The sequence below is a fragment of the Hippichthys cyanospilos genome, chromosome 14, assembly GCF_059441005.1.
Source record: "Hippichthys cyanospilos isolate Australia breed blue-spotted pipefish chromosome 14, RoL_Hcya_1.0, whole genome shotgun sequence".
NCBI lineage: Eukaryota > Metazoa > Chordata > Actinopteri > Syngnathiformes > Syngnathidae > Hippichthys > Hippichthys cyanospilos.
This window is the reverse complement of record NC_142382.1, coordinates 894,217-918,885: the sequence shown is the minus strand read 5'-3', so window position 1 is coordinate 918,885 and position 24,669 is coordinate 894,217. Positions and strand designations below refer to the sequence as shown.

The 24,669-nt window shown below is 50.6% G+C and overlaps 1 protein-coding gene and 1 long non-coding RNA gene across 6 annotated transcripts in view; one reads left to right on the top strand and one right to left on the bottom strand.

Annotated features, from left to right (window-relative positions):
* The window catches only part of fgfr3 (fibroblast growth factor receptor 3), a 35,655-nt gene extending 11,323 nt beyond the window's left edge, over positions 1-24,332 (top strand). The window contains exons 3-18 of one of the 4 annotated variants that reach the window (XM_088432653.1): positions 4,417-4,683; positions 6,246-6,299; positions 10,444-10,613; positions 12,861-12,984; positions 13,137-13,327; positions 17,313-17,457; positions 18,326-18,498; positions 20,385-20,533; positions 20,609-20,730; positions 21,298-21,408; positions 21,489-21,679; positions 21,985-22,107; positions 22,188-22,258; positions 22,919-23,056; positions 23,132-23,237; positions 24,068-24,332. In XM_088432653.1, coding sequence (XP_088288779.1) covers positions 4,417-4,683; positions 6,246-6,299; positions 10,444-10,613; positions 12,861-12,984; positions 13,137-13,327; positions 17,313-17,457; positions 18,326-18,498; positions 20,385-20,533; positions 20,609-20,730; positions 21,298-21,408; positions 21,489-21,679; positions 21,985-22,107; positions 22,188-22,258; positions 22,919-23,056; positions 23,132-23,237; positions 24,068-24,229 — 2,297 coding nt within the window. In that variant the 3' untranslated portion in view covers positions 24,230-24,332. Of the gene's footprint in view, positions 1-4,416; positions 4,684-6,245; positions 6,312-10,443; positions 10,614-12,860; positions 12,985-13,136; positions 13,328-16,436; positions 16,582-17,312; positions 17,458-18,325; positions 18,499-20,384; positions 20,534-20,608; positions 20,731-21,297; positions 21,409-21,488; positions 21,680-21,984; positions 22,108-22,187; positions 22,259-22,918; positions 23,057-23,131; positions 23,238-24,067 lie in introns of all 4 variants that reach the window. The other 3 variants (XM_088432652.1, XM_088432650.1, XM_088432651.1) reach the window with 3 other exon arrangements.
* Positions 4,203-6,526, bottom strand: LOC148412397 (uncharacterized). 2 transcript variants are annotated; one of them, XR_015867742.1, is made up of 3 exons: positions 6,141-6,526; positions 5,536-5,596; positions 4,203-5,350 (listed from the first exon to the last, which is right to left on the bottom strand). It is a non-coding gene; the product is annotated as an uncharacterized LOC148412397 (long non-coding RNA). The 2 variants fall into 2 exon arrangements; XR_015867743.1 differs by having other exon boundaries at positions 6,184-6,526.
* Positions 24,333-24,669: the final 337 nt, after the last annotated feature.

Below are 24,669 nucleotides of genomic sequence, written 5' to 3'. Positions count from 1 at the left end.
AATGTGTGTTGCACAATAGCAGCCGCAACACTAGAAAATATTGCCCTTTTCGAAACAATCATCAAAAGTTTGCTCTTAACGTCCCCGTCCGTTCTGCGGCAAGACCTGACGTACATTTGGAAGTTTCTTAGCCCGTTGTGTATCACTCGGAGCCTAGAGCTGAAAAAGTTTGTTGAAAAGAATCCAGACTGAAGGTTTTTCCCCATATGAGCTCCCGGTCATATCGCCGGGCCGTTTTGTAATATTATCCATTTATCGGCGCCATCATTTATCAGGCCGCGGGCTCCGCGGCTAGAATGTATCGCCGAACGCGCGGCGCTACGGATGAGCCGCGGCCAGCGGATCCATTATCTTCACGCTCGGGCTTTAGCGTCTTTCTGCAGGAGGAAGCACGAGATACTGGCCCGACTTTTGACTTTTCTTAGGTACTTCAACTTGCTGTTTCTGCTGATCACTTTTTGTATTTTGCCATACATACTCAAAGTTGAGATTTCCCACATTGTGAGTGGTCAGTGAACGCAGCACCGGTGCAACATCGAATGCGCTCCGAGCACTCGTTTTTCTTTGTTTTTCTTTTTCGCCATAAATACCCAAAGTTTCACATATTTGCCGCGGGTTAAGTGTGTTTCAGATTTCCCGTATTGTGAGCGGTCAGCGAACGCATAATCGAATCAGCTGGAGACGTCGTAACTTTGACGCCATCCCCTCGATTTTAGTCACGCTCCCGCGCGCGAACGAGGATGGGCTCGGACGTGGGTTCGGCGCGCTCGCTTCCGAAAATAATGCCGTAGGAAGCTCGGCTAACGCGGGCCGCCGTTAGCTGCGCCGGGCGCCGGCTGCCGATCCGGCGTCTGCCCGCTGAGCTCGGTGAGCGCGAGCCGGCGGACGGAAAGACTTCCTCCGCATAAAGAGTCTCTTTCTTCCTCCGGCGGCGACAGAGCGCCCGCCTTCCCGCCGTCCGGCGGGCGGCCGGCTTTGCCGAGGATAAATAAAGCTCTTGACGCGCAGAAGAGATGGCGTCTGCGAGCGAGCGAGCGAGCGCGCGCCGGCAGGCCGACCTCAATGAGAGGGCCTATATTATTGTCAAGGGCTATTTGTTAGCCTACTGAGAGGCGCCGGCCTCTTGATTTACACACTGACCGTCTCACACACACACACACACACACACTTGCGGAAAAAGCGTTCTTCAAACAGAAGGTGATAGCGACGGGGAAAGTAAAGCTATTCATCCGTCTCCAGCCGCTTTCTCCCAGCGCTGCGGCTTTCCGCGCTCAGCTACTGCATGGCTTGGCGTCGCAAATAAATACAAAAAATTGATATGAACAGCCCGACTCGATTTGACAATCCCCTTTTGCTGTCGCGGTTTCGACGCCGCTACCAAGCTAGCCCGGGTTTGTTCAAGCTAGCGATTGTTCCGAGGGATTTCAGAAGACCTTCTGACGTGTTCAAAATTTCCTCACGACAGACTCAATCGAGACATTCGGAAGTCCGAACTTCGGGCAAGCGTCGGCGAAAGTAGCACACTTTTGATCTTGTCGGGGTTTGTTCAAGCTTCTGACATGTTGGAAATTTGCTTACGACACGAAAAACCATGAAGACTTTCAATTAAGTCAGGTGTTGGCTTTTTAGTCGTTAGTGACTGACTTGTCAGCGCTTGCTCACCAATTAGGAATTGTGCTCCGTTTGCATTTTTGCCCCCCCCCCCGTCCCGTCCCGTCAAGGCGAGTCGGTGGAAAGAGTCACGAAGAGAGCCGTCCGGCAACGTTTCCTAGCACTTTTTCCGCACGTTTCCCGGCCGCCGCGACTCTGCTCTTTTTCTACGCGCCTTTTCAAAGTGTCAGTCATGGATCTTGCAGCCAATTAGGTCTGAGGGGCATCCACGCGGGACGCCAAAGCTTCTTTTTTTGCTCTCCCAGCGTGGAAGCGCTTTTGGAAACGGCCTGCGATTCTTCGTCGTTCTTCGAGCAAACGAACGAGCGCGTTTTCACGGATTCGCCGGCGGCCGAAAGCCCTCGAGGCCAAATTTAATTAGCGAGATGAATTTTGCTAAGCAAGTCTATCGCGAGTAGACCCGCAAAGTAGTCTCAAGACCCGACGCCTTCAAACAGACAGGAAGTCGGCCATCTTGAGTCGAAGCCGTTGCTTTTGTGCTGGCGTTTTGTCCATTTCAACATGTTTTAGTCTCGGCCCCTGAAGTTTCATCGAGCAGTATGAAATTTACTTGTGAAATTCACAAGAAAAGTCTCGTGCGCAAATCTTGTGCTATTTTAGTTGCAAACCGGTTTCTGCGTTTCCGGGCTTCATTTAAAGACCGAATCCCTGGGGAATTCTTTTGCCTAGCACTACCTTTACAAACGTTTGCGTTAAAAAAAAGAACAAATATTGTGCGCAAATGTCCATCAACTCTTTCAATCCCAAAGACGTGTTTTTACTATTTTTTACAGTCCAGACGTTCAATTCCACTTGATATTTTTTCTGTTTATATTTTCAATTTTTTGCTAAATTAGTGTTACTTTAGTCATTTATTCGTTTTATCAAAAGTAATTGATTCCTTTAATTTTTTACTTTAGTTACTGTAGTACTTAGTAATCGGTTACTCACTGCAGTCGTTTTTAGATCCTCCTTTAGCGAGACACTTGGGGAAGAAAAAAAAGCCAAAACCAAAACGAATGAATGATTGAACTCTTTAAAAAGAAAACATGTCAAAAAACGTGATGAACTTGTAATGAAGGTCTTCCTCCTGGCTTTCAATGTAAACCGACTGAAAAGTTTGTCGAGCGTCCAGGCCGTCCCCCATCGCGTTGAGGACATTTCAAGACATATGTTGTCATTTGCCTTTGCAGAGGTCAGCGCTAATGCGCCATTCATTCATTCACTGGCCGTGTTTTCCTTTTCCTCAATGGGCCTTTTTGTTTGCCATTTCAACCCCCAAGAAAAAAAAAAATGCTGTTTGGAGCACCGGAGGTCTCGAAGAACGTGAAAACTACATCAAGCGGCAGGCATACTTTGTGACTTTGCCTCATTTCAACATCTAGCCTGTCCTGTTTTTTGTTTTTTCTTGTTATCCTTTTCAAGTAACTGTCATATATTTATATTGATGAAATTCAAAGTAAAATTGAGTATTATGACTTTTGAAAACGTTTGCATCATGGGAGTCCAGGCTAAGCCAATCGTGGAAGTCATTTACAGGCTTGTAAATGTCATAAATTGGCAGTGGTTTTGGGCTGTCGACGCAAAAAATTTCTATTGCGCGAGTTGCCGTTGAAAGGATTCGTGCAAAAATTGGGGGAAATGCATGATAAAACCAGGTTTTCAATATAGCCAAAATGGAGAATATTTTCAATTTTGAATGGCAGTAAATGAGCCCGACATGGGCTAAATTTGACAGGGCGTCCCTCTCGACCTCCCGTTCGCAAGCATTTAGAAGGGACGGCGGCGTGGCATGTCGGAAGTCGTCGCGTTTGGACAAATCTATGCGATATTTTAACCTACTAGTTTTTTTTTCTGTTTGACATCGCACACGAAAAAGGCCGAGCCCCGGGGTTAAATCAATCACAGGGCAAAGCTACTTTGCGAGCTTTCTCGTTGAACTTCCCGTTTAGCGCACCTCGGCCCGCCAGCGCGCCAGGCTCCATCGGCGCCGCCGCCTTTCTGGCGGGGTCGCCGGCGGGCGTGTCGGGCCGTCATCTATCACACGCCTCCTTGGCCCTTTCCCAGGGTTTGGATGTGTGCGCGGGCAAACACTCGTGACGTTGTCCTTCCCGGCCGGTGCGCGTGAAACTATGGATGTGTGTGTGCGCGCGGAAGGCGGCGGGGGCGTTCCCCTGAACGGTCACCGCGGAAACGGGCAAGCGAGAGGAGAGGTCGCGGCGGCGTGTTGATTTTTCTCCGGCGCTCTGCAAAGCTTTTGGGCAACACTCCACTTGGGTTCAATGAGCACTTTTGACTTTATGACCCCGGCCGCAATATTTCACTTTTTTTGGGGAGTCAAGAAATGTGGGAACCATATTTGGTGACACGTGATTCTTCTTAGCCAATCTAAAGTCAGATAAATAATATCGGTTGCAAACGGAATTGCCAAACTGAAGGTTAGGAAGATGCTGTGAAAAAAAATATCGTATTACATTATTGTTCTTGCTGTTACATTGTCAATAAACACAGACAGACGCCATGTTTTTCTTCAATGAATGTGTGTTATTCTTGAAAAATGAAAATAAAAATGAACACTAATTATCAAAATAATGATAACCCAATTACAATAATCAAATACAAATACATTTGATCAAGACAGTATGAAAATATGACTATAAAATATGTATTGTTATATGTTATGAGATAATTAAGTATTCATTACTCATATTAGTTCCTAATATGAATGACAATCGATATAATATAGGAGTAACCCGTTTGTTTCAGACGGCGCGTCCAGCGAGACGGCCTTCCTGGAGGACTTCGTCCTGGGCGTGGGGGACACCCTGGAAATGGCCTGCGACCCCGAGGAGGACTCGCCGCGCCCCTCCGTCTGGTACAAGGACGGCGGGGCGCTGTCGGCCAGCGAGCGGACCCGGCCGGGCCCCGGGGCGCTGCGCATCCTCAACGTGTCCTACGAGGACTCGGGCGTGTACGCCTGCCGGCTGGCCCGCCCGGACACGCTGCTCGCCAACTACACCGTCAGGGTGACGGGTACGCGGCTGTTGGTTTTTTTGTTCTTCGGCTATCCCGCCGGCGTGGAAGTCCGGGCCCGATCGGGACTTCGATTGTCTGGCTAATATGCCGCATTTGCAAATTCAACTTTTTCAAATTTTGGGGGGGGGTACGCATGTTTCTTTTCTCACCAATTTAAACAAAATGCGGAAAAAAGACTACATAGTTGAAAAAAATGGAAAAAAAGCCTCGCTATAACAAGGCCATAATGATCGATAAAAATGGATTTAATTTACATGGATTTAATCAGTCGAACCTGAAAATAAAAGCAGTTTTTTTTGACACCAATTCAAAATGGTCCGGAAGGAAAATTGAGACGTTATTTTGGGGCCGTAACAACTTGAAGACTTTCTTGGTGGGGCCATTTTCATCTTTTGGAGAGTGTTTTTCTCGCTCACTCGTGCGCCTTTCAGCAACAAGTCAAGTGGGACTTTGTACAGCTTGTGCCGGCAGTTTCCTGTCCCCGCCTGCAAACACACACACACACACTCACACACACACGCGCGCGCACTGTTGTGTTTGGCCTCAAATATTTGAGCAAGGTGTCAGATATGTGGCGTACGTGTATCAACTTTAGCACCTGGACGGCGCCCAGACGGCGCTAAGTGGACATCTCGTCCTGTATGCCCACGCTCGCCAGGGAGGTCTGAGAAAAATATTGGGGAAAACAAATGGAGATTATCCTCTTTTTTCCCGCTTATTAAGCGCACCGGATTTTAAGACTCAACAAAAACATTTTTTTTTCCGATATAAGAGTAGCAGCAACTATTTTCAACACAATACCAACACACTCAATTGTTAGACTACAGTAAAAACACAACAGTAACCCACCTGCTTTTTTTCCAGTGGAGAGTACCCCGTAGTGGTGAATAAAATCAATCAATCAAAGGCCCTAGAAAAAAAATAAATAAAAGATTAGTTTTTTTTTCCATTATTAAGCGCACCAATTTTTTTTTGTTAGAATACTATACAAACGCAACAGTAACACGGCTGATAGCATTTTTGTCTTGTGGAGAGTGGCCTCCGATGGTGAATAGAATAGCAGTTCAAAATCATTATGTACATAGCGTCATCTTTTGTCTACATTTTTTCACCCATGCCCGCACCAGAGGGATTTTTATTAGAATACTTCACAAACACAACAGTAACACACCTGATAGTGGTGTTTTTGTTGTTGTTTTTTTTCACTCGTGGAGAGTGCCCCCTGGTTGCAAATGATAATAATTGTCTCAAAATCAATATATCAAATGTGTCTTCTCCCTTCATTTGCCTACCAGCAGCTTACCCCTGCTGCCCCCGGTGGCCAGTACAAAAACAAACAAAAATGCAAATATGCCACACTGGTCTCGAAAGCGTAGGGTGCAAAGCATGAGAAAAAAGTAGCATCTTATAGTCCACATTTTACGACATGTTGAAATTTAGCTAGCCATCGTTACGTTTGACGCGTCCCGATCTCCGATCGTACGCCAACGTCAGTACCGCAAAACGCGGCGAGGTTTCTGCGCCGTCGATCTGAAGTCTTGCTTCGTGTCTGCTTTTAGATTCTCTGTCGTCCGGCGACGATGAAGATTACGACGAAGATCCAGAAGACGCAGGTAATGACAATGGTGAATTCCTATTTCCTTTCTCTCTTTTGCCACGGATTTTCATTGGACTTAGCGTACGTTTATCTCCAGCGAGAGTGAATGGTGTCACGTGACCTGCCGGCAACGTACCAATACGTACGCCACGGGCCGCGTGCGAAAGCGTCTGGAGGACGCAGACGGAATGCGACGCGTGACAAAACAGTCTTAATCCTCGCCCGTAAATCCACCTCATGACACGGCCGGGACCGGACGGGAGTGCGCGGATTAGCCCAGAAAAGCGCTAACTTCGGGCGCGCTAAGCCGCCGCTAATTGGTCCCGCGGGAAGGAGACCCAAACATGTGACTCCAACGAAAAGGCGGAAAAGATTTGCCCCCACAAAGTTTGCTTCGTGAAAATTGCACGTGCAATTTTTTGGACAGATTTGCCCCGTTCCCCAAATTTGCCGTCTTCCATCCAAGCGCTACTCTTCTTTGCTCTCTCTTTGTTTGCTTTGAGACTGCCCCCTGGCGGCTAGTTAAAATAATAAAAAAAAGTTTCAAAGCCGCACCAAGGAAATCATGGCACATGGCATCATGGCAACTTCCGGCCCGCCTGCCGCATGTTTGACATTGCTGACCTATATGCCGATGGCCGCCAGAAAACGGACCACAAATAAGCCCAGGGCCAAAGTTTGGATACCCCCGGTGTGTACTGTACCGCATTTGCGAATTGCGTATGTGTAAAAGCGAGCCAATGTGTTGGCGCGCAAGGGGTGCGCGTGCGCGCGCAGGAATGCGAGCAGGGGCTAATCTGCGCGCTCTTGTTTACGCTGGCAGCCAAGCAGAGAGCCCTTCGCTCGCTACGCTAACGTTTTTCTACCGCGCGCCTTCAAAGGGCGCAATCTGCGCTCCCATCACCCCGTGCGTACGCGTGCGTGGCAGGCGTCGGCCAGGGCAAATGACACAATTAGGCAATTATGCTCCGCGCACCCCCTTTTGACCGCGCCGCCGCCTGCCGTGTCAAGCCGCACGCTTCACGCTCATTACCCTTAGCTTTAATTACACTGGGAACTTTCTGTTTTCCTCACAACAACAGCATGGCCCAAGCGCACCCCCCGCGACATCCCCAACCTAACCCTAAAAAAACTTTTCAAAACAAGAGCTAAATAATTGGAACATGAAGCAAGCCTTTGCGAAATTGTCTTTTCTCCCTTCCACCAAAATTTCCAAACATTTTGAGCCACGCGCCACAAATATCCCGACAGCTGGCGCAAATTTTCAAGCTGGCGTGCCACCTTTGCCACACACATACACCCTTCAAAAAACGCAAACATTTGCCAGACATAAGTCATGCTCCCCTTTCCAACATGCTCACATACAAGGCGCACCCCCTCTCCAATTCACTCGCCCTAAAAATGTAGACATTTCCCAAAATAAATTCACGCACCCCCTCGTACACCCTGTAAATGTAGTTAAAATTTCCCAATTCAAGTCATGCACCCCCTTCAACCTTCCAACAGAGATAACACTTGGATATTTTGACAACTATAGTGAGCGCACCCCCTCACACCCTGCAAATATAGTCACGAAGCCCCCTCAGCAAAGTAGGCGCACCCCCTAAATCGTTTCAGTATTTTCACAGCAGGCAACAATCCCTTCAATATCCTGGCAGTGTTTGAACATCCAACCTCCCCAGAAAATGATCAACATCTCCCAAACTTTACATCCCGACGGTGTTAGCGCACCCCCGCCCCCCGACACCCCCTAAATAGCCAATGGCTGGGCTGGGAGTAACAGATGAGCAGCTGATATTTGAATGTCACTCTGTCCTGTTCTGCGTCCGCTCAGGCGTGCACAGAAACTTCATCCCGTGTCTAATTGGCGGGATGGTATTTCCTCAGAGCGGGGGCGGCGTTCCGCGCACCCCCCGCCCCACCCCCCGGGGGGACGCCGATAGCCCCGCGGCGGTATGCGCCGTCCGGGTCGCGGCGCCTCGTCACGTCCACCTGTCAGCGTGCGCGGGGTTAGCTGACCGCTGAGGAAATCCCAGCGGCCGGCCGGCCGGCCGACTAAAAATATACCCCGGGTACTCTAAAAGTACGCTCCAAATACAGGAAGTACACAAAGTTGTTTTGGCACTTGCGGCTCGTGTGACACAAAAACGTCGTTAGCGGCTGAAAGCTTGACGGTCGGGTCGCGTCTTCAGTTTCCACGCGGGATGAGAGAGTGTTTTACGGTTGCGACAGGGCGTCTCCGCATCCCATTCCGCCGTTGCAGCATAATACTGTCAAGGACGGGACTAAGGCTTAGGGCCGGCGAAGATGAAAAAAAACAAAAGAAACTCCAACTTCACCTTAGAAGTCAGAATGAATCATACGCATGATGACCAAATCACAGGTGTGACGACCAAATCCCAGGATGGAACGGTGCGGGCTCTCTTGCCAGAGATAGCAGTGAATACATGGACTGGTAGTGTAGGGACTTGTATACACATCCCCCACGATCACAAGCTGATTGTGAACTTGCTGCCATAATGGCTGGAAAATGGAACCAGGGCGGTTGGAGATCTGAGAAGGTGCAGGTCCCTCTCTGCTCTCCTCGTGAGAAAAGGCTACTTGTCTTCCTTCTGATTTGTGGTATTTTAAGTGTTCTACTTTGTCTGAACCAGACATTTGCCTTCATCCTTTCAACTTGGCCCAGGACTCGATGATTGCGAAAATAGAAGGACCGTCAGCCCCACGTGAATAAATTAGCATATTAATTAGCCATGTGCGCATTAGTATTTATGTGGAGTAAATACAGTAGCGATGAATTAGTTGAGCCACCGGCGACAGCAAAATATTGCCGGGGCGGTCTGGTCAAGAATAAGAAGAAATTTGAAGGGAGGCCCAAGATAGCTGACCGCACATCAGGAGACTGGAAAAAGCGCCAAGGAAAGGTGGGCTCCTCGCCCGCTCCAAAAATCATCAAAGCCGGCGGCTAATTCTCTTTGAAGGTGTTGCAAATGGAAGCGGCTTTGAAAAAGATTCCCTTTTCTCAAAAACCTTCCATGTCATTTGCATGACACTGCGGTATTTAAAGATGCCGTCCCGAAGTCCAGGTGTGTCCTGCACCTTTTGGCGCTGGCATCTGCGTCAGATGAAGAAGAAGAGGAAGAGGAAGAAGAGGAACGCCACCCACGCACGGCCTGCTGCTGGACGCTCAGCATTATTTCCAATGCGCGCACGCTTTGACATGCTAATGATCTCCTCTCAGTCCTTGTAGAAAAGTCAAAGAGACATCTGATGGGGCTCAAGCGGCTCCTCGCCTTTTGTCGCCCCGCGCTATGAAACGCGCAAACGTGGGGGGGAATGGGGGGGGGGGCTGTCACGGTTGCGCGGCCGAGTGTGAGAACAAGTCAATAAATCACCTTGGCAGCGTGCTGAATGGCACGATTGTTGGAGCGCATGGGAGAAAGAGCCGTCACACTACCTAAGCGGCAGCGTCCTTTCTTTTTTTGGGGGGGGGATCCCCCGCCCGCCCCACCCCGCCCCCATCCTGCAGTCCTCGTCTGCGCGCGTGTGTGTTTGGCTCATTGAAGTGACATTAAGACGTTCCCTTTGCATGGGAGGGCCCGCACCTTTGGGTCTTCAATTCAATCTTTGAATTGATGTTTTCGTTTTGAAGTGCACCTGTTCAAATGACCAAAATACGGCGCAAAAAAGCTGTTCCGCAGATTTCTGCAAGCGTCCACAAGTTCTGTAAGCGGTACGGGTCTCTTTTCCAATTGAGAGCAAATCCATTGGAACATGATGCTGCATCTGTTCTGGTGACTTTTCAAGTTTATTTTGTTAAGCTTGCACGTTGTAACTTGTCATTTGTTTTCTGGCAGACGAGCTTGAAAAAACAGATGATGAGCTATACACACACATATATGTATTAAGAAATATGGCCTTATTTTTATACTTTGCAATTTAAATGGGGCCCTGTAGACTATTTATATCTTAACTTAAATCTGTTTATCCTATTATTTTTTCATTTAAAAAAAATACATTTTTTCATGATGCGGTGACACCTTTATCAAATAAAACATGACTTTTTACTCAAAATATTATTGAACAAATATATTTATGAAAAATGTTCATCTAGTAGTATTACGCACTTATTTGAAAAAAGTTTGTTTTCCTGCATACAGAAGCACCATACTGGACCAGGCCGGACCGGATGGACAAGAAGCTCCTGGCGGTGCCGGCGGCCAACACGGTCAAGTTCCGCTGCGCGGCGTCGGGGAACCCCGCGCCCACCATCCATTGGCTGAAGAACGGCAAGGAGTTCAAGGAGGAGCAGCGCATGGGCGGCTTCAAGGTCAGCCCCCCATTTTATCAGGGCGAGTCCGAGCTCCGGCATGTGAACGGGGGTTCGTATGACGATTTGGTGACGGAAAGTAGACTCGTCGTTGCGGTTGGGGCGCCTTTTATTCTTTCCTTCTGGTTTTGTGTAATAGTCATCCATATTTTTATAATTCAACTCAATTCCGATTCCAACCAATATTCATGTGGAGGGCCTTCCAAATATTTACCGTTTTCCCACAATCCCCCATTATAAGTCGAAAATACCGAATGGTAACACCGACCAGAGTGATCCGGCAGATGGCAAAAATGCTTTTAAAGTCGAATAAAAATAATTAAAGTTTTTAGAGTTTTTTTCCTGTTCGTCTGTCCGGGCCGCCGGTTCGCCGCTGGCGTTTTTGAACCCTCGCTTCTAAAAGGTCAGGAAGGCCCCCGGCGGGCCGCCCGCCCTCCGTAGAATCCCCCCCCCGGGCTCCGAGGACCACCAAAATAAATAACGCGGCGTTGAAACCGGAGCGCCGTCCCCGTAGCGCGCCGTTGACAGGCGCCAGCTGCCCGCCTCGCTTTTCTCATGGTTCCCGCGCGCCGCCGGCCGCCAATCGGACTTTTGGCTTCAAACGTACGCCATTGGTCACGCGCAAAACGTTTGCTCGAACTCTGACCCCGTGGACCCGACTGGGCTTTGGTCGATTTTACGCCGTATGACAAAAGTTTTGTCAGTCTGTCACCGCGGAGAAAGCGTGGCCAAATAGTGTATTTTCTCCGCTATAGGGCGCAGCGGATTATAAGGCGGATTTTAAAAGCCTTCTCATACGTAGGGCGCACCGCATTATAAGGGGCATAGGATAGAAGCTACAGAAGTGGCTGGGCTTGTGTTATGCATCCGCATTTTTTTTTCCGGAAGACGTTGAAGGACGCGGAGAACGGTCAGCGTTTTTTTGTCTTTTTTGCTCAGTCACAGTTGGTTAAGATGCTGAATTTTCCCCCCAAAAGTAATTAGGTGAATTTTAGGGACCTCTGACAAATCTCAGATCATAAAATGGTCACCTAAAACCAAAATGACTCATTTCCCTTTTTTTTTTGTTCCCAAGCTTGGCTTCTGGCAACTTTTTCAAACCGGGAGCTTTTGGCTCGCTGCTTTTGGCTCGCTGCTTTTCGTTGCGTTTTGAATGTGACGAGTCGGGTCGGAGCGGCGGCGAAAGCGTCGGCGTGGCCCTTCCAAGAGTTAACGTAAGGAGATCCCGCGGCTATTAACGGTTTACGGAGATCTCCAACATCTGCTCCCGGCGGGCCGTCAGCAGTTGTCCGCCCCCCCCCCCCCTATCGCGTCCTCCCACTCGCACCTGTCGCCGGCACTCCAGCCCCAAAGTTTGCGTCCCCGCGTTAGCGGCACGCTAATCCGCCGCTTGGATTTCATCAGCCGGGCCCGCTGGAATCCAAAGTCGTTTTCCCAACCGGGACCTCGGAAGGGCGCGTTTAGCGCGTGGGCTGAGTCGGGAGCTCGGCGAAGGGGGCGCTTAGCGTCTTGGCTCGCTTTATACTTCAGCTAACGGAGGCTCGTTAGCAAACGCCAAATGGCCGCCGAGTGTTTCCCGTGGTCCCGGGGGGCCTGGCTACCTTTCACGCAGAACGCAATCACGCCCTCAGATAGCTAGATAGTTAGTTTTTCATTTTAAAAAAATGAGTTAAAACAGAGTGCAGTGGTCTTATGTTTTTGTTTTTGACTTTGAAACTACATTTGTAGTTGTTTCTCTAGGCGGATTGTATTCTCAGGAGGATACGACGTGTAAAAATCATTTGTTTTATTTCTGAATCGCCTGATGAGAACTCGTGTCGGCGCAATGTGATAATGCGCAGCCATATCAAATTTAACAAAGGCATGCAATGTTTTGAGGGCTCCTGGAACTGCCGAGTCAGAAAAATTCACAGAAAAAAGCAGACAAAACGAGATTTTAGCCTTGGCTTTTCCGTCCGTAGTTTCTCCACGAGGGAAAAAAAAAGCACCAAATACGAAACGTCGTTTGATGCTCCAATCGATTTGCTCTTAATTTGAAAAGGAAAAGATAAGTGCACAAACCCTCCCGAAATCTCACTTACCCCCTCGTTTACCCCCCACTTACCTCCGGAGCCACGGGACCCTCCCGAGACCCGGCCCGGCGGTCATCACCCCTCTTGCGCCGATGCGACAAGACGATTCCCCGACTGACAGCCGCGCGTAATCTCCTTTAACGACGCCGCTCGCTTTCCGCTTTGTTTTGCGCAGCTGAGGCACCAGCAGTGGAGTTTGGTGATGGAGAGCGCCGTGCCGTCGGATCGCGGCAACTACACTTGCGTGGTGCGCAACAAGCACGGAACCATCGCGCACACCTACCAGCTGGACGTGCTGGGTACGGATTGTTCTCCCGCTCGCGAATGAGAAAAAGAACAAAGTGTAAATCGGAGAAAAAGGCGGCGAGGAACGTCACGTTCCCAAACCGAAGACCCGAGCGCTCGGGCTCGCCGTTCGGAGACGGGCTAACGGTCCCCGCTCTACGCGCAGAGCGCTCGCCGCACAGGCCCATCCTGCAGGCGGGGCTGCCGGCCAACCAGTCGGCGGTGGTGGGCAGCGACGTGGAGTTCCACTGCAAGGTCTACAGCGACGCCCAGCCGCACATCCAGTGGCTCAAGCACATCGAGGTCAACGGCAGCCGCTTCGACCCCGACGGCGGGCCCTACGTCAAGATACTCAAGGTGGGCCCCCGCTCGCGAGCCCAGACTTTTGTCGCGGCCCCGCCCGGGACGCGCGCGCCCGGCAAAATCGGTCGGGTGAGGAAGACGGCCGTTCGCGTCGGAATGAGCCCGACCGATTTTGAGACTTTTTGCCACGCCCGCCCACCGAAGGTCACGTGGCCGAGGGCCGCCGCTTTCCGCTTTTCCTCAAGTTTCATACAGAGGCCTCAAACACAAATGGCCGGCTTCCAGCGGGGTTTTTCGGGCGCCAGCCCTTGGAAGGTTCTCGGGCGATGGAACTGCCTACCCAATTATAACGGAAACCGCTTTTAGCGGCTGGATATTTTGGGTGGCGCCGCTGAGGCAAAATGGCGGCTCTGAACCAAAACGGCCGTCTTCCTGTGTCTTTTTGGGCGTGACCTTGAAACATTTATGCTCATCTACTAACGATGGACCCGCCTACCAAATTTCACGTTGCCAACACAAATTGGTTTTGGGGGCTGATTTTTTGGGCGCAATTATAAAGGGTGCTACTGAGGCAAAATGGCGGTTTTGGACCAAAACCGCCCACTTTTCGGTTTTGCTTCTCGAGACTTTTTTGGGCGTCTACTCAAGATAGACACGCTCACCGAAATTCACGTGGCTGAGTGGAAGTGTTTCGGAGGACGGCGTTTTCCCGTCAACCTCGCCAGACGCCAAACAGCACCTTCAAACCAAAACGGCCGTCCTCCCGTGTCTTTTCAGATGGAGCTTCTTCAGGTTTTTTTGTATGTCTGCCATGATAAATATAGCAACTGAATTTCACGCGGCCAAGTCAAAGCGGCCCCAGGGGCTGCTTACCCCTAACCCCCCCCCCCCCCCCCCCCCAAAAAAAAGTTCAGGTCAAGTCCAGTCTGGTTTATGTTGAAGCGGCGGACGCTTGGAAGCGTTCTCCCAGAATAGTCACAGAGGACAACACCCTAAAAGCCTTCTGGGGGGGCGTGTTTTTCTTTTTATATAGACTCCCACACTTTCCCAGTCCACCTCCCCGTTTTTTTTTTCAAGGTGGCCGCCGAGCGAGGGAATTAAACAAACATCTGGTTTAGACTAAGTTAACTGCTGCGGTGGCGGCAGCGCAGGCGGAGAGGCGGCCCGTGCTAACCGCCGCTGCCGTCAGATGTCCTACGTCGCGTGTTTTTTTTTTTTTGGGGGGGGGGGGGGGGGGGCAGCCCTGGAAAAAATGAGCGTCGCGAGGAAGGGCAGAGTCAGCACAGACCCAAAAAGTGTGACAGAGGAGCAAAAAGCTGTTTGTTTTTCCAAAGATTTACGCGGCTTTCATCTCGGCGTGCTAGCCGACCAACAAGAAAATACATCCAAAGTATTACATAGCGCAAAGGCCAATATTTTGTTGCTGGAACGAAATATGAATTGGCTCACTTTGTGCTCCGTCTCTTCAAAACCAAACGGCGCGCGTCTTGCGTCCGTGGTCTTTTGGGGATATTTACGTCTGGTAGACATGTCCAGCAAATTGCGTCTTGCTAAGTGGAACTTACTCCACTTTTGTTCAGCTACGGCCAAATATTAATACGTTACGTTTAAGTTGGCAACATTATGTTATATTGCGGTCTTTTACATTAGCTCGTATCATATAAAGTTCAAGTAAGGCTACTTTGTGTTTAATATTTAAGTGACGTCAAATGACCTTTGATTAGCCTGGTAGGCTAGGCCACGCTAGTTTAAATCCATCCACGTCACGCTAGGTAACGTTAAGCTAGCTTACGTCAAACCACATTTGGTTACGTCGCCGTAGGCTGTGCCAGTACGGTCGTTAACATTCGACGACATGGTCAAACTCGCCAATCTAACCGTTAAAAGATCAACTTATGCGCCCGTGACAAAAAGAGCGCTTTCGGTTCTGTTTTGGGGGCAAAAAAAAAAAAAGTCTTTTGATTGCCCGCTCACACAGCTGTCAACATGTTCTGCAGCTGTATGGTGTGCAAGCGTATCATAATATCCAGCACAAAAAAAAAAGAAAAAGAAAGTAGCCACGGCCGAGAGGGAAGAAAAGATGGCGAGGAGCGAGAGTAGGAGGGACGCAGCCCAAACCGCGGCTCCGCGCTCTATTTTGGACGGCCGCATAATTGAAACAGTATTTAGCCAGTTCTCAGTTCATTCATTGAGCCGTCATGTCGCGTGTGGCGTGTAGCGTATATTTAAGTGGGCGGGGGGTGAAAAGGGGAGGAGGCGGAGGCTTGGCGTATCCTTCTTTGATGGCTGGAAAGAAAAAAAAAGAAATCCAACCAACCGCGTCTGCAGCAAATTCACATTCTGCACCCCCTCTCTGCTAGTCATGATTTTTTTTTTTCTATCACAGATTCATGTCTCCACAAATGTAAGGACTTTGATTTTGCAAGGGTTGACCCTTTTGTCCTTGCGCTTGAACAAGAACACGAGGTACACCTGCACCTTCTCGCCGCATTTCGAACCGACCTTGGCAAACGTCTTAAAGTCGGTAGCCCTGAAAGCTGTTCAATATGTCCAAAATTGACAGTATTTCGCATTTTAAATGGCAGTAAATGAGCCTGACATGGGCTAAATTTGACACCTATATGGTGTAGCTCTTCACTCCCTTTTGCAAGCTTTTAGAGGGGACGGCATATTGAACGTTGACACTTTTTGACAATCTATGCAATATTTTAGCCTCCAAGTGTTTTTTTTTTGTATGCTTTTCCTTTGAAATAACACATCAATAACATCTAAAAGCCCGGGTTGGCTCCAAATTTCCCCCAGCGGTTAAAATCACTCTTTAGATGGTTGAAATGAGTTTCCTACCCGTCTCATTTGACAAAGTCTTCCATGTTTATTGAGACTCCAAAATTTGATCAGATCAGTCTGAAAGAATGTCTGAAAAACAACCATCAAAGTAGCCTTTGAGAATTTTGGCCAAATTCTCCTCGATAAATTTAGAAACGTCGCCTTAAAATGAAGCAAAGTTCCATTTCCTCAAAAAAATGCGGAGTCTTCCATTTCCGTCTTTGAGACGGAATTTTGGTCCTACGGTCCCTCAACGGCGTCCCCGGTGCAGGCGTGCCTCCTTTGAGCATTTTTGCAGGCGCGTCCCTGAACGCTTCCCCGATCATGTCATTCGCAGAGCGCTGTGAGCTTGTCGGCGGAGGCGCGCCATACGCTCAAACTGTCCAACGTGACAGAGCCGGACGCCGGCAAGTACTGGTGCCGCGCCACTAACTTTGTAGGCAGGTCGCAAAACGCCTTCTGGCTCAAAATTCGCCAAGCAGGTAACAGCAAAAAGCACAAAAAAAAAAAGACATCTGCGTGTCTCCTTTCCTCTTGGGACGCTGGGTCTCTGCGGAGGACGCAAACGCCTCCCCTATTTCGCCGTCGCAAAGCCCTCGCAACAAAAGATTCATCGGCGGAACGGCAAAATGTGCAATTTGAGCTAACCATCGTAATATTGCCCAAATTTGAAAAAAAAAGTCTCGAATTCGATCAAAGCGGACAAAATCACTTTGGTCTGAAATTTGGCCCCCCGAATCCCATCCTGCTTCGTTTTTGTGCGAAATCCGGTGTGAAGAAGAAGCTGTCGGCCTGGAGAAGTCTGGCGCAAAACGGATGAACTTTTGCTTTCGGGGGAAGGCGCTGAAAGGTTTGCGTGGCGGCGGTGCGGTGAGGCTTGCGCTCGGGTGTCTCGCCTTGCGCTCGGGTGTCTGGCCTTGCGCTCGGGTGTCTGGCCTTGCGCTCGGGTGTCTGGCCTTGCGCTCGGGTGTCTGGCCTTGCGCTCGGGTGTCTCGGCCTTGCGCTCGGGTGTCTGGCCTTGCGCTCGGGTGTCTCGGCCTTGCGCTCGGGTGTCTGGCCTTGCGCTCGGGTGTCTCGCCCTGCGCTCGGGTGTCTGTCCGTTTTTCTTGGTGGCGGTGCTGCTTGCGGGTCTTTTGGCGCTTCCCTGACGCCGCCCCTTCCTTCCTTCTTCCTTCCTTCCCGGCTGGGTGGCTTCCCGCCCCCTTCCCCCCAGGCGGCGGGTATTAACACCACGGACAACGAGCTGGAGGTTCTGCTGGTGTCCAACGTGTCTTTCGAGGACGCCGGCGAGTACACTTGCCTGGCGGGGAACTCTATCGGCTTTGCTCACCACTCGGCGTGGCTGACGGTGCTTCCAGGTACAAGGCGCCGCCGTCGCTCCCGCTCTGTCTGCCGGCTGGCGTTTTTCGTGGTTATTTTTCGGCCGTCGTCCCCGAGAACTAACCCCATTTTGTCACGCCGCGAAGGAATAGCGCGCCAAGCGGAAGCGCACGCGTCTTTACGCTGACGTCGTAGTTATTATACGCCGCCCGCTGCTAGCAATACGCGGCGGCTCCAACGTTAGCGGCGCCAGTCGCCGAATCGTCGCCGTTCCCGCTGATCACTTTTGGACAAAGCAGGCTTACGCCAATGTGCGCTTCTGGCTAGCGGAAAACCGCCAGATGTCCCATACCTCGGAATAAGGACAGGTATCGGCCCCTACCCCATACCAATTCATTTTTTACAAATATTATTCATTATCACTATTAAATTCATTCACGATTGGCAAAACGATGGGATCAAATACTTCTGATTACACTCAAATTAAATGGTGTCATAAAAGTATTGAACATCTGCTTTTTATGTGTCCATAAGTTGATTCATTAAATTGATGAAGTACCATCACTCAAATCTTAAATCCAGGGAATAAATACTGAATTATGTTGACATGTAAGCGAATAACCTGTACTCCTTTATTGAGTAACTTTAAGTAACCGGTTCGACGGTAAAAGAGGGCAAAAATTGCAAATTGGTGAAATAATAGGCGAATTACCAACAAATTGACATTTTTTCCGTCCTAAAAGGAGCGTAGGTATATTTTGTCGTCAAATTCTCCGTCGGTAAAGGGATTCATTTCTCAAAGTGGAACGGAAACGGCTCCGTGCGTGGACGTGTGGGGTTAGCGAACGGCCGGGCGGCAAAAGGCGGCCAGGCGCTTTTTGACTTTCGGGGGCTGTCGCCGAGCAGCCGGCCCGGAGAAGGAGGACTACTACGCCGACGTCCTGATCTACGTGACGGGCTGCGTGCTCTTCATCCTGGCCGTGGTCATCGCCGCGCTGTGCCGCATGCGCATGAGCTCGCACAAGACGCTGCCCGAGCCGCCCGTGCAGAAGCTCTCCAAGTTCCCGCTCAAGAGACAGGTAACAGAAAGTAGATACGAGATTTGCAAGCCCCGCCCCCCGTCCCCTCCGAGAGCCCGGAGTTTTTCCCTCGGTCGCTTACGACTATGGGATGGGCCGCTCGCCCGATTACTTGGGTCGGAGACCCGCTTAGCCCGAGAGCAAGCCCGTTAAATAGTCGTTGAGTCCGGCTCGCTCGGAGCGCAACTCGGCGTTTACTCGTTCCGTCGAGTGGGTTCCCTAGTCGCTCGCTCAAATACTCGCTGCGCCCGCCGGCCGCCCGCCCGGTCGAGGAGTTAGTCGGGGGGTCGGGTCAGTCCGCGAGTCGCTCCCTCGTCCGGTAACCGAGCGGCTCGCCCGGCCGAGTTAAGCGCTTCGCTAAGAATTGCGTCTTGGCCACTTGCGCCGGGTCCCGTTGCGCCCGCTCGCTTTCGCCCTTTGTTTTGTTTTTGGTCTTCTGGCGGAAAGGCTGCGGGAAAGCCAAAGCAAGGGAGCGGAGGCCGTCGGGAGCGGAGGGCGTCGGGAGCGGAGGCCGTCGGGAGCGGAGGGCGTCGGGAGCGGAGGGCGTCGGGAGCGGAGGCCGTCGGGAGCGGAGGGCGTCGGGAGCGGAGGGCGTCGGGAGCGGAGGCCGTCGGGAGCGGAGGGCGTCGGGAGCGGAGGCCGTCGGGAGCGGAGGGCGTCGGGAGCGCCGGCCTCCGAGCGAAAGCGACTCCCTTGCCCGCCGAAGCCGGAAAATGCTCAGACTTCTTTCTCTCTTATATGGCAAAGCTTTTATTGCATTCTTGCGTAATCTCGGCCGTCTTTTTGTCCCGCTAATCTCCCGCCGAATTCTCCCCTTCTGTTTTTTTTCATAAGCGGCTAAATCTCTCGCAAAGCTCCTGGCATTTTCTAGCACATATTACTTTTCAGGCGGGGCGAATCTGGACCCGGACTTTTTTTTTCTTCTCTCTTCACGGTCCGCGGCCACGTCTTTCTTGTCGTTTTGTCGCCTCCGGGACGCGAAAGCGCCCCCGTCGTCGTTTTTCCGCAATCTCCAGAAGAGACGTGGCGTCGCGGCGTCCGTTTTATGTCTGCCTTGTCTGTCGAAAAACGGCGGCGCCGATGACAACCCGCGTCCGTATCGGAACTCGACGTTTGGCAAAGGAGTCGCTCCAACCCAAATTAGCAAAAAGTTGCTTCATGTTCCAGTTCATTTGCTCTTCAATTGAAAAGAAACCCGCTCTGTTTTTGCGCGGTTTAGTCCGCTTGTCGGACTCTGCGTGATGGAAAATAGCATCACTGATGGCGGCGGGCATCCGTATACAGTAAAGTTGAACAAAATAAAGGCATGCAAGGTTCGCAGAGGATCCACTACAACACAGTGTAGTTGCTTCGTGTTCATATTCATTTGCTCTCATTTTGAAAAGTATATTATTCCTTTCCGGCATTAAAAAGTCATTCAAATGATTTGAAAAGGAGCTCTTAGAAGACAGTTTAGTAAAACCTTGCTTCATGCTCCAATTTATTTGCTCTTAATTTGAAAAGTCACCCGTATAGTTCCTGTTAGGGCATTAGAGCCACTAGAACAGGATTGAGCAAAAAAGTCGCTTTGTTTTTCAATTCATTTGTTCTCAATTTGAAAAGTGTACTGTTCCTCGTGCTGTTCATCTCCCCTGACCCTAAACCTATTGCATTTGCAAAGTCGCCACTAGAACTGAATTTAGTGGCTTCATGTTCCGGTTCATTTGCCTTTCATTTGAAAAGGCATCTCTAACATTCCCGTCACGGCATTAAAAGCATTCAGTTGATTTCTAAAGAAGACACTTTAGCAACAAGTCGCTTCGCGTTCCAATCCATTGACTCTTATTTGGAAAAGACGCGCAAAATGCTCTTTCAGCGCCGATAACGGTTTGCGTTTGGCACCCAAGCAGGTGTCCTTGGATTCCAACTCGTCCATGAACTCCAACACGCCGCTGGTGAGGATCGCCCGGCTGTCGTCCGGCGACGGGCCGGCGCTGGCCAACGTCTCCGAGCTGGAGCTGCCCTCCGACCCCAAGTGGGAGTTCCCCAGAGCGCGGTGAGCTATCGCCGGGCGGGCGGGCGGGCGGGCGGACGTGCGGGCCCCTCCGCTGATGGCCGGCCTCCCTCGCAGGCTGACCCTGGGGAAGCCGCTGGGCGAGGGCTGCTTCGGCCAGGTGGTGATGGCCGAGGCCATCGGGGTGGACAGGGAGAAGCCCAACAAGCCGCTCACCGTCGCCGTCAAAATGCTCAAAGGTCAGCATACAAAAAACACTAGGACTTTCAAAACATGACAACTTTGCCGTCCCTTGGAAATGCTTGCAAACGGGAGGTCCAGAGCCCATTTATTGCCATTCCAAATTGGAAATATTGTATTTCGGACAGGTTGACAATGCAGCGTTTTATCAAGCATTTCCCCCGAGTCCTTTCAACAGCAACTGGTGAACGGAGGCGCAATAAAAACTGAAACGTTTTGAGCCTTTCAAATTTAGCCCAAGTTGGGTGATTAGGCAGCCAGGCACCCAGGCATTAATCAAACACTGATACAAAGGTTTGATCGCTCCCTAAATCTTTGCAAAACGCACATTTGAATGTAAACTGAACATTGCTAGCTTGCGCATAACTTGCTTCACTCAACTCATTCGTAACTACTGTATTGTAAAAATGTCTTTCCTCCACTTTTTGCTTATTTGCACTTTTTAAAATGACGAACGGAATGAAAAAAGTCACAGCCGTCAAGAATAAAATTCAAACTAAGAGTTGTTAGTCGAGACAAACAATTTCCAAGGCGTTGCCGTCTGACTTTGTCCCCGCCCGGCCCAGACGACGCCACGGATAAAGACCTGTCCGACCTGGTGTCCGAGATGGAGATGATGAAAATGATGGGGAAACACAAAAACATCATCAACCTGCTGGGGGCCTGCACGCAAGACGGTGAGGCCCCGCCCCCTCCCGCCGCCCAACGCGCTTTAGCGCGCCGAGAGAGCGGCGGTGACGGCGAGCGCTTCCCGCAGGTCCGCTGTACGTTCTGGTGGAGTACGCCTCCAAAGGCAACCTGAGGGAGTACCTGAGGGCGCGTCGGCCGCCGGGCACCGACTACTCCTTCGACACCTGCAAGATCCCCGACGAGCAGCTGACCTTCAAAGACTTGGTGTCCTGCGCCTACCAGGTGGCCCGAGGCATGGAGTACCTGGCCTCGCAGAAGGTCCGTCCCCGTCCGCCCCGCGCGCTCGCAAGTTCCCGCCGGATATAGGAAAATATCCGGCGGGCGTACCTCAAGGCGCGACCTTAGGTCCCGTGCTTTTACAGGGAAAAAAGTTAGCCCGTCTTCTTAGAAAAGTTGTTAAAAAACGCGGCGGAAAAAGCGTATCTGTTCAAGCCCGGTTCAAATGGACGGCCCCCTTTTGCCACGTTTCAGGCTTTAAACAGAAAGAAAGAATTTTGAAAAAATAACAAAAAAACGTGTCAGTTCTGTGAGAAAAACCGGCCTCTTCCTCGTTCCCGCGGCAGTGCATCCACCGAGACCTGGCGGCCAGGAACGTCCTGGTGACGGAGGACAACGTCATGAAGATCGCCGACTTCGGCCTGGCCAGAGACGTGCACAACATAGACTACTACAAAAAGACCACCAATGTGAGGACATATAGATGGATAGAAAAAGATAGCGATGGCTCGACGGATAGCGTTGACTTTTGTTTTGTTTTTTTGCTCAGGGTCGTCTCCCCGTCAAGTGGATGGCGCCGGAGGCTCTCTTCGACCGGGTGTACACTCACCAGAGCGACGTGTGAGTTTGGGGATGCGGGCTCTCATGGAAATCCGCCGCCCGGCCGCATTAGCGTCAGGAGCTGGCGCGAGCGGGCCGCGGGAATCCCGGAGCGGCGCCGGCCGGCGCATTCCTCGCCGCGTTTGTTCCCTAATCCCGCCGACTCGGCGTCAGAGGGAGTATTTTTCCTGCCCAAATCCGTGGCGGGAAAGATAAGAGGGTCGCCGCGCTCATTCCTTGCCTCGGGGGTGTTTTTCTCCGCGTTCAAAGGGGGGGGTACGCACAGGTCAGGGGTCGCAAAGGCCACACAAAAAACATCACTTTCGGATCCCAAAAAAAAAAACAAAGAATGGTAAGAACGTTGACGTCATTTACGAATTGAAATATGTAAAAATACTGTAACATTAAAATCAATTGATCTAAATGAAATATTAGGTTAAAAAAAGCCATTAAGGAACAGGAAAAAGTTATGCTTACAAGACAACATAAGAAAAAAAGTCAATTGTAAGAAAACCCTAAGAAAAATGATCCCGTGAAATGAAAAAAAAAATATTTTAAAAGAAACAAAGACCCCAAAGGAACTTGGTCGAAAACCCACAGAGAAATGCTGACGTTAAAAAGTGAAAAAAAAAATGTTGAAAGGAAGGAGTTCATGAGTGGTTTTGCGTTTGCCGCGAGCAGGTGGTCTTACGGCGTGCTGCTGTGGGAGATCTTCACGCTGGGGGGGTCGCCCTACCCGGGCATCCCCGTGGAGGAACTCTTCAAGCTGCTCAAGGAGGGACACCGCATGGACAAGCCCGCCAACTGCACGCACGAGCTGTGAGTCCCCGCCGCCGGCCGAGCCGCCGCGCTGAGCTGACGGGCTGACGCTCGCCGCCGCCGCCGCCGTTCCAGGTACATGATCATGCGCGAGTGCTGGCACGCCGTGCCGTCGCAGAGGCCCACCTTCCGCCAGCTCGTCGAAGATCACGACCGCCTTCTCTCCATGACCTCCACCGACGTAAGCGGAACGCTGCAACCATACCATATGATTCCATACGTTAGATTGATTGATAGATACATCGAACAGCCTGTTAATACTCGATCTAGGCAGACAGATGGATGGACGGACGGACGGACAGACAGACAGACAGATAGATAGATCTAACAGCCTGTTAATACTCGATCTAGACAGAAAGACAGACACAGACAGACAGACAGACAGATAGATAGATAGACAGACAGACAGACGGACAGACAGACAGACAGACAGACGGACAGACAGACGGACAGACAGACAGACAGATAGATAGATCTAACAGCCTGTTAATACTCGATCTAGACAGAAAGACAGACACAGACAGACAGACAGACAGATAGATAGATAGACAGACAGACAGACAGACAGACAGACAGACAGATCTAACAGCCTGTTAATACTCGATCTAGATAGATAGATAGATAGATAGATAGATAGATAGATAGATAGATAGATAGATAGATAGATAGATAGATAGATAGATAGATAGACAGACAGACAGACAGACAGACAGGCAGGCAGCCTTATAGATATAGACACGGATAGATAAATAGACATAGATATTTATGGGTGTAGTTACTCAAACATTGACAGCGGTAGAGATACGGACGGCTACAGAGACGTAGACGGATAGACGGACAAATAGCTTGCCTCATAGATGGATAGAGACTGATATTCAGAAATGAATATATAAAGGTATAGCTAGCTATTCAGACAGATACAGAGACAGAGGCGGACAGATGGACACAGATAGAGCAGTATATACAGTAGCTGTATAGGCGCGGGCTGAAGGCGATGCGTTTGCGGAGCAGGAGTACCTGGACCTGTCGGTCCCGCTGGAGCAGTACTCGCCCGCGTGCCCGGACAGCGACAGCGCCTGCTCGTCGGGCGACGACTCGGTCTTCGCCCACGACGGGCCCCCCGACGAGCCCTGCCTTCCCGAGCGCCGGCTCCCCGCCGACGTTCGGGCCTGAAACCCGCCGGCCGGACGCCGTCGCCTCGCCCGGATCCGGGATCGTTTTGAAGGAGTTTTTTGTTTTATATATATCACAAAGTTTTATTTTTATACACGGCCAGTCTTTTGTTACGGGGGTGGGGGGGGGGGGGGGGGGGGACCAATCTGTGCCTACCGGGACGGGCCGATCTTCCGAAGGCGGGACTCAAAGTCCTCCGAGCGCCCGGCCTTGCTCGCCCGATCCCTCCAAAAGCCCGTTGCAAATACACGCCGCAAATCCCGCAACTCCTTATTAAGCTCAATGTTTGGAAAGATATTTAGAAAGAAAGGGGCCCGGGCCAGCTTTTCGCATTGCTTTTCCACAAATACTCGCAGGGACACGCTGGCCAAAACAAAATGGCCGTCCACCAGAAAAAAACAAAGGAAAACGTCAGGAAAACGTGCTTCAAAATGTCACAG